The 12,044-nt window shown below is 35.3% G+C and overlaps 1 protein-coding gene across 1 annotated transcript; it reads right to left on the bottom strand.

Annotated features, from left to right (window-relative positions):
* Nucleotides 1-9,693: 9,693 nt before the first annotated feature.
* OMD (osteomodulin) lies at nucleotides 9,694-11,843 on the bottom strand. The gene is made up of 2 exons (XM_009865062.1): nucleotides 10,910-11,843; nucleotides 9,694-10,010 (listed from the first exon to the last, which is right to left on the bottom strand). The coding sequence occupies exons 1-2, from the start codon at nucleotides 11,841-11,843 to the stop codon at nucleotides 9,694-9,696; spliced, it is 1,251 nt and encodes a 416-aa protein (XP_009863364.1).
* Between the last annotated feature and the right edge of the window lie 201 nt (nucleotides 11,844-12,044).

Here is a 12,044-nt window from a genome sequence, read left to right as displayed (position 1 = left end):
CTTTCCCTAGGGTAAGAGGTAATATCCTGGAGCAGGGGGGTTGTGCTTTGAAAAGTGTTTGTAAATGTGAAGTCTGCGTAGCTCATCCTACTTCTTGATATTACTTGTTAAAAGGGTAACCTTCTGCTTTGTAGCAATTTATGCTTTATAATTGCAAGGGCTTTTTCTGCAACTCAGAGACTAACTGTGCAAACTAGAGGTCTATAGCAAAGCATGTGTTACCCATTTTGTTTAATGATTTAGTCTCTCAGAGACAAAGCAGCTGCTTTCTGAGACAGAGGTAGAGCCAAAGCATACATATACCATATTAGTCACATTTTATGAGTAATAAAATGTTTCATTATGTATTGTATGTGTTTAGTTTCACCTAAGCATAAAATGGAAACTTTACAGTGTTAAGAATTCTGGAAATACAAAGTACACTTTAGAGTTGTGTGTGTTCAGACAATTCATGTCTAAATGCTTCATTGACTGGTTAGATGATTCATTGAAAAATAGTTTTCACAATAAATTCTTGTTTTGAGTAAACTTCTGTGTGAGTCCTATAGACCACTTAGGAAAAACTGTCCAGGTGTAGAAAATTCATCTGAACTACAAGCAGCAGTGTTCTGGAATTCTAGTGCGTTTCTTCCTCCCCCATCCTTTTCCTTATTACGTATTTTTGGCAGCCAGTACAAATGGGAGCCAGATGACCAACTTGAAAGTTTACAAAGCAGCTTTTTTGAGTCTTTAAAAAACATGTAGCAATAAAATCCATTAGGAAGATACTCAGATTTACATTTCATTCTTTTCATACTTGCTTTTTTCTAGATAGTGGTGTGAGCTAGAGCAGTGTTGGGGATAAACAGTGGGCGTAGTTGGTTAAGTGTTCTTGGAAGCTCTGCCTTGTTTAGAAACCAGCTGTCTGTAGCAAATTGGAGAGTGGCTACAGCCACTTTTTTCTCATTTACAATTAGTTAACACTTTTTGAATTCATTAGGATTTCATAAAAATGTGTTTAGTTAGCTCAAATGCAGATTAAACAATGTCAGAGTTAGGACTTGGAGCTTGCTCCAGGATAATTATTTTGGTGTAAGTATGTAACAGAAATGTGAAGTAAAAAAGCTAAATAAGAATGGAAATTGGACTAGGAATCACATGGGTTGCTATTCTGAGGGAACAATAAGAACAAAAGTTTTGAAGTGGCTGGGCTGGTATGATGTTTTCTGCTGTAGTGCATAGGAAATTTCAGTGGGAAGTACTGTGTGTGATAGAAGGGGGTGGATTGGCTGAGGAAGGGACCAAAAAAATTGCAGTGTCCTTAGCATCTTCCTGTCCCTCATGGTTTCACACATTTTTCGGAAGTAGTGGTGGCATCTTGGCTTTGTACTTACCTCTTGCCAGCTGCCACTGCCCTGCCAAACATCCAGGTTGCGATTTCATCTCACTCTGGGGCGTCCCAGTTTTTCCAATACTTGAATGTCATCAAAGGACAAATATTCTCTGGGAAAAGTATTAAGTTTTGAAGCTGAAAAGATGATATAAAATAATGAATATGGTATGTTCTTTTTCTCATAAGAGTGGCTCTATAATGTTGCAAGAATAATTCTGTAATGTTAGAAGACTTTACTAAGAGCTTCTGCAGAAAACATTGTCAAAAGTCTGTATTCTTTAGGGTCACGAGATTTCAGTGCTGTGCTTACCACAGAAACATTGTGTAATAAGTGTACTCACTGTTATCCAAGCACTTAGAAGGATCTCCTGAACACCTATATACCAATGCATTTTGGGTGTGATATGTTAAGTAATTACTTTGACGTAACGTTATCAAGGTTTACCTTGCAGTGTACTGTCACTTTAAACCATCAGAGCTGAATAAAGTAGTAGTTCTGTCCTGTATTTTGTTTGCTTGTCATCCCTTGTGCTAGGAAGAAGAAAAGTTACCAATATTTTCAGATAAAACAGATTTTTATCTGAATGTGCTCATATAATGCTTGTATCAGCACAAGAGGAGGGTGCGAGTGGCTGCAAATGAGGAAGGGATAATATTGCTTCTTTCAGCAACAGTACTCCTTTATTCTTTCTCAGAATGACTTGAACTAAGCACAAATCCAAATCATCTGAAATGAGAAATGTGGTTTATATGCATTGGCAATAGGGAATCTGAGAATGCTTTCTCTGCATTGTTAGTGCTCAGAAGTATGGGTATCTATTGCTTAGATGCTGGTAACAAGGATCTATGCACTTAGAGGGTGGCTTCTTTTCTGAAAACCTAAACAAGTTCTGTTAGCTGGTTGAGCTCCAGTTTTTGAAGGGGGCCTTGATAATGTGTTTATGGTTTGCTTTCTGATTTGTCAGGAGTGCTTTTTTTTTTTAAACCTGTGTTATCTCTCTTTTTACTGACTGATTCCCCACAAAATACTTTAAACTGAAATATTAGGCATTGAAAGAGCATCTTGACTTAAATTTGAATAGTAGTAATTTCCCTCCAGTTTTGAAAGGGTGTAAAATGTAGCTGAAGAGGTTAATAAAGAATTCTCTACTTTTAGTACAGTGAAATCCAAGTCAGCCTAACAAAGGACACTTGCTCTCTGGAGTCTGCTTTCAGAAAAACTTAACTTTAGGGGAAAAGGGTTGTATACATAGGAGGTGTAAAATTTGTTCCTTGATGTTGCTTTCTGTCAGGTTAGACCATAAAACATAAAAGGCTTTCCAGGAGGAAAAAGGAGAGAAGTTGGATGGGTATGGATGGCAGAGGTAGGAAAGGTGTGGGAGAGTAAGACAAAAAATTAAGGTAACAGTCCAAACTGTGCATGTTGTTGATTAAATCTTCTTCAGCATCTGAAAAGGAATTTAGTATTTAGTACTTGCTTATATGTTAAGAGCAGGTAAAACAATAAAAAAATCAAGCTGAAAATATCTTAGAGGAACTGAGGAAAAATTTTATTTTGCAGACAGACAGATGGGTTTTTTGTGAATTGTTTGAACTGGCTGATGTCCAGCTCAGTCTGTTTATCTTGTAACTGAAGTGGCCTAACTATTCAGTGCTGCTCAGAGCTTTTGTATGACTAGTTCAATTCTGTTCTCGCATTTCACCTAATGCTTCTAAAGGTAGATCAGAAAACCCCCCTGAGCTTTCCTTCAGAACTAATCATGCAGGTGCACATTACAAAAGCTGCCATGAGCTGTTCTTAGCCTTTGTTTGTTGGCAGAGAAAATGATGCTGACTGTGTTTTCTGTGGGTTTCAGCAAAAATTAGTTCTCATACGTTCTAGCATGTTAATTATCATGTTGGTTTTTGAGCACTTTTAACTTAATCCTTAGTAGCTTAGTAGGAAAGTGATAAAACAGAGCTTTTCTGTACTACTTTTATAATTGCTTTGAAATGCTGTAATGTGTTCTACAGTGGAATTGAGGGCTGGTTGTTGATAATTCTTGGTGTGAGGTACTAATGTCTTGTTCCTGGTAAGCCCCTGCAAGGCACTGAAGAGCTGATAGACCTGAAAAGAGTCAGAGTACCAGAGGGTGGTAGCCTTTCATCTCTGTAAGGTTGGTTGGAAATGACTTCTTCAGGGTGTATGTAGGAATGATGTGGAAGCAGGGACTGGCACTGCTTATTTAAGGATTTGTGTGAAGAGTGGGCAGAAGAGGGAAGGAAAAAAAATCAAGGGGGGGAGGGCTTTACCTCTGAGGTGCATGTGTTAATAGGGCTATGAGGCAGCACTAAGGAGAATGCTGTAACATTGCTATCAATATATTCCTTATGAAATAAACCAAAGAGATTTTTAAAAAAAAAAAAAATACTCAGGTTCTATATTTAGGCAAAGCAAGTGTACTTTTGCAGCTGCTTGAAGACCTTGGCTTTCATCTCATATCATAGTTTCTGAAGAACAGTACTGGCAAATTCTGCAATTTCTGGATTTTATTGTTTTTAAGTGTTCTTGGAAGAAAACGTGGATTATTGCTTGGCTTGCTTACGACTGATGAACATTGGAATCACTTATACAGAATGTTCAAAAGTCAGTGTCTTCTCTTGGGATGAAATATGTCCGTAATAGAACAATATGGAGAAAAGTTAGGAAAGCTTTTCAAGACTTTTGGGTATTTATGAACCTAGACACAATGCTGAATTTTATGTGATTTTTTTTTTTCCTCTATGTGAATTTAACACATAGAGCATTCCTAAGCATATCTTCTGTATAAAAGGTGATTAAGTGTTTTATAATGTGTTTTACAAAAGCCAGTGTCCCCAAAAAGGAGGAAGCAGTGTCATGGTTTTTTCTTTAGCAATGCAGAAATGTTGGATTGAATGTGATGTTAGAGAGGAGTTGTGTAGTATTAAGCAAAGGATATTCCAATTCAGCATCCTTGAGGGATGGACAAGGGTGTAGAGGTAGTATTAAAAATAAAATTCATGGTCATCATCATGTCTCACAAAAAAACTTTTTCGTTATTCTGAATCTTTTAGAATGCTAAAAGAAGTATCAGATGTGAAATAGGTATGTGTATTTTCATGAGAAGTTGCAACTATTTCCAAGACTGAGTGAATTAGATTAAGTTTAGATCACTGTCAGGGCCCCCAGCTGCAAAATTAAGGCAGTTGAGAAATGACCTAGTGATTGTATGAAGATCCTTCCATATGTTTCTGATTTATAATCAGATGGTTTTTTTAAGCTGAAGACATTACCTTTATTCTCTGCATTTCTGGAAAGGAAACAGACTCCTTGTATCAGTTATTGTGTTATAAGTGAATAAAGCCCATTTTAAAAATCATGCACAATACTAAACAGAAATAAGGCTATGGCTAACAAATACAGATGGCAACCAGAGTAATAGTACCGTCTGCTCTTCACCCAGTCCTCTCTGTTAAACATATGTCTTCTGGAGCTACGTGTATGTATCATCTATTATATCCTGAATCAAAGGACAACGTACTTCAATTTATTAAAATTTCTTAAAATTCATTCCTTACTTCTTCATAACAATATAATCATATTAATTACTATGTCTACAGGGACACTAGAGTCAGGGCTCCAAGACTCATTGGCCTGTTGTATTTTACTGCTATTTTCCTATCACCTGTTCCTTATGTTATTTATAGCATTTAGTTTATTACTTTGTTTGTTTATGGCTAATCTTTGTATTTATCTATTTTTTCCCCTGTGTTGTACTTCATAACAAGGGAAGGTTGATTTATTTTTATCTGTAGGTGATGAATTTATGCAATTAATCATGAGGTTACAGTATTTATTTTCCTTTTCAATTAATTATTTGTCCAAAGTCTAGATTTTTAATATATCATATGATACATATGTAAATTTATGGAGTTCCCTAAATTCCAGTAGTGTATACACGATTTAGTTTATGGCTGATAAGTTCTTACTCTTGCAGTAGTATTAGATGATTGCAAAATCTTTCGTTGTATAGATTTTTGTTTTGAAAACCAGTATATTCTCCTTTAGTGTGTTTTCAGATAGGAAATTCCTATGTTTATTGCTTGCAATGATCAAGTTGATAACGAAGGAAATTGATTTGTATTGTAACAGTGGAATGTGAATATGTTAAAAGAAGTCAGAAAACTTAATGTATACAATCTGTTTTCTATAAAGAAGTTTCTTTCCTAATCCATGGAACTTTTATTATCAGAATACCGAAGAAAATATGTCAAAAAAGTAAGCCTTAAAAGTATTAAATGCTATCAGCAACTAAATATAGAAGGCAAAATGTATTCCCACTGTTTTGAGGCCAAAGGAAGAAATGTAGACAATTGACTTAATCTTTCTTTATTTTGATTTTTATTTCTTGTGGGTACAGATTTGTGAAAAATGTTTGTCAGCTTTGTTGTTTTGCGAGCTTTAATTTTGTTGGTTAAATTTTAGTCATAACTGAATGTTTTCTAGAAATCTGTGAGGCTTTTCCCCTGTAAGTTTACATGGATATCAAAATGTGTACAGTATGCTGATACAACTTTGCTAATTGTGTGCTCTGGATAATGCTGTTATTTATAAACAGAAGATTCTATCCTTGTTTATTTACATAAAGAAGGTTTAATCCTTGTTTACACAGCTAGTTTGTTCAAAGCTGAACATAGAACTGAGATTTCATTTCTCTTGGTTGCTGTGTTTCTCATGTTCCTGGTAGTGTTTTCATTAGGCTTAGGAGTACATTTCTGAAATGAGTTTCCTGCTAACCTCAATTTACCGTACCTTGATTCACATCACAGTGCTCTTGAAATATGTCAATTTTTTTTGGCTGTAACAAACCATTATATTGTGGTTATCTACTCTAACCCCCCCAGCCATCTCTTTTCTGAACTGGTGAGCTCATGCTTTGTTAGTTTCTATGTGAAGTTAGTATCATGTTTTCCATGGGTATCACTTTTCGTTTAACCATGTTGAGCTTTGTTGGCTGCTTTAGCATATTGAGGTCCTTTTGCAGTTGTTCATTGTTGACATGCAGTGGTCTTTATTGCTGTCTCACTTCTCAGACCAAGATTTTGTTCGTGCTGTCACCTTGGTGGCAGCTTAATTTCGCTGAAAACCTTTCAGAAATTTTTGTAGGCTCTTTGAACCAGGATTTCCCTTTTTCTCCCATCCTTCACGATTTCTTCAAAGACCCCCCAGAGTTTTGCAAGGTAGAAACTCACAGCTTTTGCAGAAGCCATGCCTAGTCTTACCAGAGCAAATCGTACTTCTCTCGGTATCCATTCATTCTATACTTCACTACAAGTTCCTATTTACCTAATGCACACATAAGGCTAGCAAGTCTTTAGTCCCCTGGCCACCATAAAATCTTTAAACAAGAATAGAGTTGTATTTGCCACAGATGAGTTATAATAATATTAAATGAAAAGCGAGTTATGACGGTTCTGTTTGGACCGTCTGAATGAGTTCAATGGGGGCTGGTTAGCTCAGTGGGTTGAGCGCGGTGCTACCAACAGTGACAACAGTGGGGTCGTGGGTTCGATTCCCACTCAGTCCCCATGTGTTGCCTGGTCTAGTCGAGATGTGGCGTCCCTGCCCATGACAGGGAGGTTGGTTTAAATGATCTCTAAGGTCCCTTCCAACCTAGGCCGTTCTATGATTCTATGCTAGGACAGTTCTAACATTATCAGTTTGACTTTATTAACTTTAAGAACTGTGTATAACTAGAAGTTACAAAGTCAATATCTTGAATTTCAGTTTAAAGCTAAGCTTCAAACATGATTTTAAGGAACAACTTGTGATATACTATACTATATTTGAATAGTATTCTTTAAAAAAGCTGAACAAGCCTTTCAAAAAAAGCTGAACAAGCCTTTCAAAAAAAGCCCGTATTTAGATTTGCATCTTTTGCACTGTTGACTTATACTAAAAATCTGGAATAGATGAAAAATTATAAAGGCTCCCTATGATTAATATTCTACATATTAGTATATCTGTCAAGTTATATGTGTATTTGTGTGTATAATATACATTAGGTTTTTATATAAGAGTATTTAAATAATATGTACATATATTCCTCCTTCATGAAGCTAGAGGTGCTTGAGGCTAATAAATGTCAAGAAGCTTTTTTTTTTTTTTTTTTAAAAGAGGAAGATAAATTCTACAGAAGTCTAAATTTGTTGGGTGACCATAAAATGCTTTGCAATCAATAGTATATCTTTTTAGAAAGTGGGTAAGAGAAAGGTAAAGGGGAGAAAGAATAGATTTAAGTTAGTTGGCTTCAGACCCACAAATTAGCAATGGTATAATAAATTTTGTATCCGCAGATTTTTACAACTAGTTGTTCTTAAAGACTGTATACGTTCTTAAAGACTGTATACTTTCTTAAAGACTGTATACGTTCTTAAAGACTGTATACGTTCTTAAAGACTGTATACGTTCTTAAAGACTGTATACGTTCTTAAAGACTAGACTGTATACGTTCTTAAAGACAAGACTGTATACGTTCTTAAAGACAAGACTGTATACGTTCTTAAAGACAAGACTGTATACGTTCTTAAAGACAAGACTGTATACGTTCTTAAAGACAAGACTGTATACGTTCTTAAAGACAAGACTGTATACGTTCTTAAAGACAAGACTGTATACGTTCTTAAAGACAAGACTGTATACGTTCTTAAAGACAAGACTGTATACGTTCTTAAAGACAAGACTGTATACGTTCTTAAAGACAAGACTGTATACGTTCTTAAAGACAAGACTGTATACGTTCTTAAAGACAAGACTGTATACGTTCTTAAAGACAAGACTGTATACGTTCTTAAAGACAAGACTGTATACGTTCTTAAAGACAAGACTGTATACGTTCTTAAAGGCTATATTCATGGTCTTATGAGGAATTGTTTTCCATTAAAAAAGGTATCAAGTACTTCCATTTTGTTAACAAAATATACTGAGATAGGCTTAAAAAAAAAAAAGTGAAACTGTAAGGAAGAAAAAGTAGCCTGTCTGAAACTTTTTGGAAATTCTAATACCAACTTGTTCACACTTTTATATAGACTTTTTAGTTTTAAGGCAGTTAAAATATAATGTAAAATTGGTAGCATGGTATGGCTCGATTTCATGCATTCATTTGTTTTTCTTGTGGAAAGTGGTGATTTTTCCTCTCTGATGAGAGAGATTTATCAGGAAAAAAAGTGATGAAAGATAAAGAATTTAAGTAAAACAAAAGCACTAAAATACCCTGTAATAGCATCTTACCCCATAGTTGTTTTGCTTCATTTCTAGGCAGAATACTTAATAAAAAACTTTGCATAGCTCAAATAACATATAGTGCTTTTCTTTAGATTGCTTAAAGCAATTTTTATTCTACTTTGAAGCAGAATACAGATAATTGGTATTAGTTATGGAGAGGAAGAGTCTAATATTTAAAAATATGTGGAATGCTACTGTTGGTATCTATTCTACTTGATGAACAATTCTAATAAAAAATATTACATTTTTAGGTGCTTTCTAAAATAATATGGACTAAAGCAGATTTAAAAGGTAAATACAAATGGTTTGGTTGTATTAACGTGTATCTTTTTCCCTGTATCTCAAGATAATTTATTGCCTATATTACAAACCAGCTAAAATCCCCTTTGAAAGTGTTGCACAAGTTGAGTTACAAGCTGAGAAGTAAATATTATATGTCATGTCAGAACACTGCAAACATAGCGTGAGGAAGGTTGGAAACTCAAAGTTCTGATTCTCTCCCGCCGCTTCTGTTAAATTACAAACTGGAAGAAGCAATGTCTGAATTTCTGAAAGATATGGAGGAACCTTGTGGAAGTATTTTTGTGGTCTTACCCTCCTTTTCTGTAGTGCCTTTGTGTTCTGCCACTGTCAGGAGGATGTGTAGCTGGATGGATTTTTTTTTTTTTGGCCTTATCCACTTCTTTCTGTTGACCGTGATGCTGATTTGTATTATAGTCATTTTGTAAGTTGGATCACTTTAGAACATAGAAGCTTTTTCAGGTCAATTTTCTTCTGCTTAGGCTGCCAACTCAAGGATGAGTCCATCATCACCCCAGGTTATATATCAGACTGCTGTCTTATGCCGAGGTGAGCACTCTTTGCTCCTTGTATTATGTTTTTTACTATATCAATAATAGAATATCTACCTACACTAAAATCCGTTTTCCACTTTATAGATGTATCTTTAATATCCTAAACTATCCAACTGTTCTAAAATGCATACAAATACGCTGCAATAAGAAGCTTCCATGTATCCTCACTAACAATGATTACTTCACTGAAAGTAGGGATGAAAGTAGTTGTGTTCTGCCTCATGTTCTTCCTCAGTTTCATGATCATGTGTTTCATGATTGTCATCTTCATCATATTCTTCTGGTGTTAAAAATCTTCGAAACACTGGTGTTCTTAGCTGGGTTGACTTGCTGACGTTAATATTTTGTTCACCATAATAAATGGTTCGAATGTGAGGGAAGCAAAAGAATGCGTATGTGCTTATTGGACTCGTAAGCTTATTTTGGTCCACCCGTATGTAGGTTAACTGGTTGATGTTCATCGGTTCAATAGATGGACACATCAAAGTAACATTTAGAACTGTAAGAAAGAGAAAAATATTAATTAAAATTCAGAAAATACTTGTTTAAGACCTATTGCAGAAGTGAAACTTACTTTTCTGAAGTTGAAAACTGAAAATTTTTGCAGTGCACAGTATTAGTTTAATTCTTCCATATGTTTTAAATTAGTTTTGTAAATGACAGTGGTAACAGTTCTGGTGTTTGCAAGTGTAAGATTGTGGGGTAAAGCAAAAAAGACTATCACTACAACTTGTAATTACTGTTTCATGTGAACAGAATGTTGTTGTAATTCCTTTTCTCTGTATGTTTTATCAATTGCCTTATCAGAAGCAATTTTCAAAGAGGTTTTGTTTCATTATATGAAAAACTGGTATTGACTTTTACAGAAAATTGCAGATTAGAGATAAGGTGCATAAATAAAATCCTTTATAATTTCACTGGTTTGGCCTCAACTGATGGAGGAGGTGTTCATACTGCATCTTGAGGATGATGGGATGGTATTCTTCCTGTGCTGTCAACTGATCAAAAGCCACATAGCTGTGTTTGCTCCTGAGAAATACAGCGTATGGGAACTCTGAGTCAGTGCCATGCTAACTGGTTAATTCAAGGCTCAAGCTCACCTCTCTGCAAAGAAGGACATCAGAGTACCTCTTGAACAACATGCATGTTTGGATGACTGCTGGATTCTATACTTGGTTTATATATGACCTAAGTGAGATGCTATAAGGTGGCAGGTCCTTGAAACCAAGGACACAACAAACTAGAGACTTCTGATAGTTTTTTGATGTAGGCTAAAATTTCTTAATTATGAATGGTAAGGAAAATATGCTGATTTCACCGCCCACCCTCCCCCCGCCTCAACCAATGCCAAAATCCACCAAGTTTTTTACTTTTAAAGAATTGCAACCATCAACATACTTTCAATGTCATTGTCTTCAATATACAAATGCTGTAGACTTCTTGGAATATAGAATACTTGTTTCAATTTATTATGTCCAAGATTAAGTTCTAGAAGATTGGGTAGATTAAAGGTGTTGCGTGGAATGTTCTGCAGGTTATTGTGAGACATTCTTAGAGCAATGATTTGGGGAAGTCTGCTGAAATAGTTTTCTGGAATATAAGAAATTGAGTTATTTTCAAGAGAGAGATGCATAAGTGATGATGGTAGATCAGGAGGCATAGTCTCTAGTTTGTTGTTGCATAAGTTGAGCTGCATTAAATTTTTCATGTTAGAAAAGGGTTTTTCTTTGAGTACTGAGTCGTCAAGAAAATTATTGCAAAGGTCAAGCATAGTTATGTTAGGTAATCCTTGCAGTGCGTTTCCAGGTAACTGAGAAATCTTGTTGAAACCAAGGAGAAGTCTTTCAAGAGAGCTGGGGAGTGGGAATGGAAATTCTTCCAATTCATTATGTTGTAAATGAAGTTGCACTAAATTTGAAAGTTTGGCAAAAACACCTTGATCAATCATATGAAACTTAATTTTGTTGTGGCTGAGGTTAATTTCTCTTAAGAAGGTAACGTTAGTGAATGGTCCTGCAGGCACAGCTTCAATATTGTTGTTTTGCAGATAAAGTTGTTGGACATGACTAGGGATATTTGGGATTGTCTTAAGCTTACGGTGATCACAGTACATTGATAATGGAAAAGCTGGTGGACAAAAGCATTCTCTGCTGCACTCAACTGGAAAAGGCAAGTGAGGAGCTTGAACTTGTGTATTTGGATTAAAATAGTATGGACGCTGATGATCTGGCTCCTCATCATATTCGTCCTCAAAATCATAGTCTTCGTATTGACAAAAGACCATAGCAGCCCAGAGGAGGTGAATGAATGATAGCTGGCTTATAATCCCCATGTTTAAATTTATATTTTGTATCCTGTTGATGAGAAGGAAAAATAACTTTATTATATAGTAATAAAATGAATCGCACAAGTTTCATTTTTAAGAAGCAATATAAATTAGAATGCATTTTTAATCTTCTTTTTGGCAAAACCAAGTTGTAACCTGAATCTTCCAGAAAACTACCATAAACAGATACACCGTCCTTGAAGTAAA

The sequence above is a fragment of the Apaloderma vittatum genome, unplaced genomic scaffold (genome assembly GCF_000703405.1).
Source record: "Apaloderma vittatum isolate BGI_N311 unplaced genomic scaffold, ASM70340v1 scaffold19982, whole genome shotgun sequence".
NCBI lineage: Eukaryota > Metazoa > Chordata > Aves > Trogoniformes > Trogonidae > Apaloderma > Apaloderma vittatum.
This window is presented reverse-complemented; position numbering and strand designations above follow the sequence as displayed.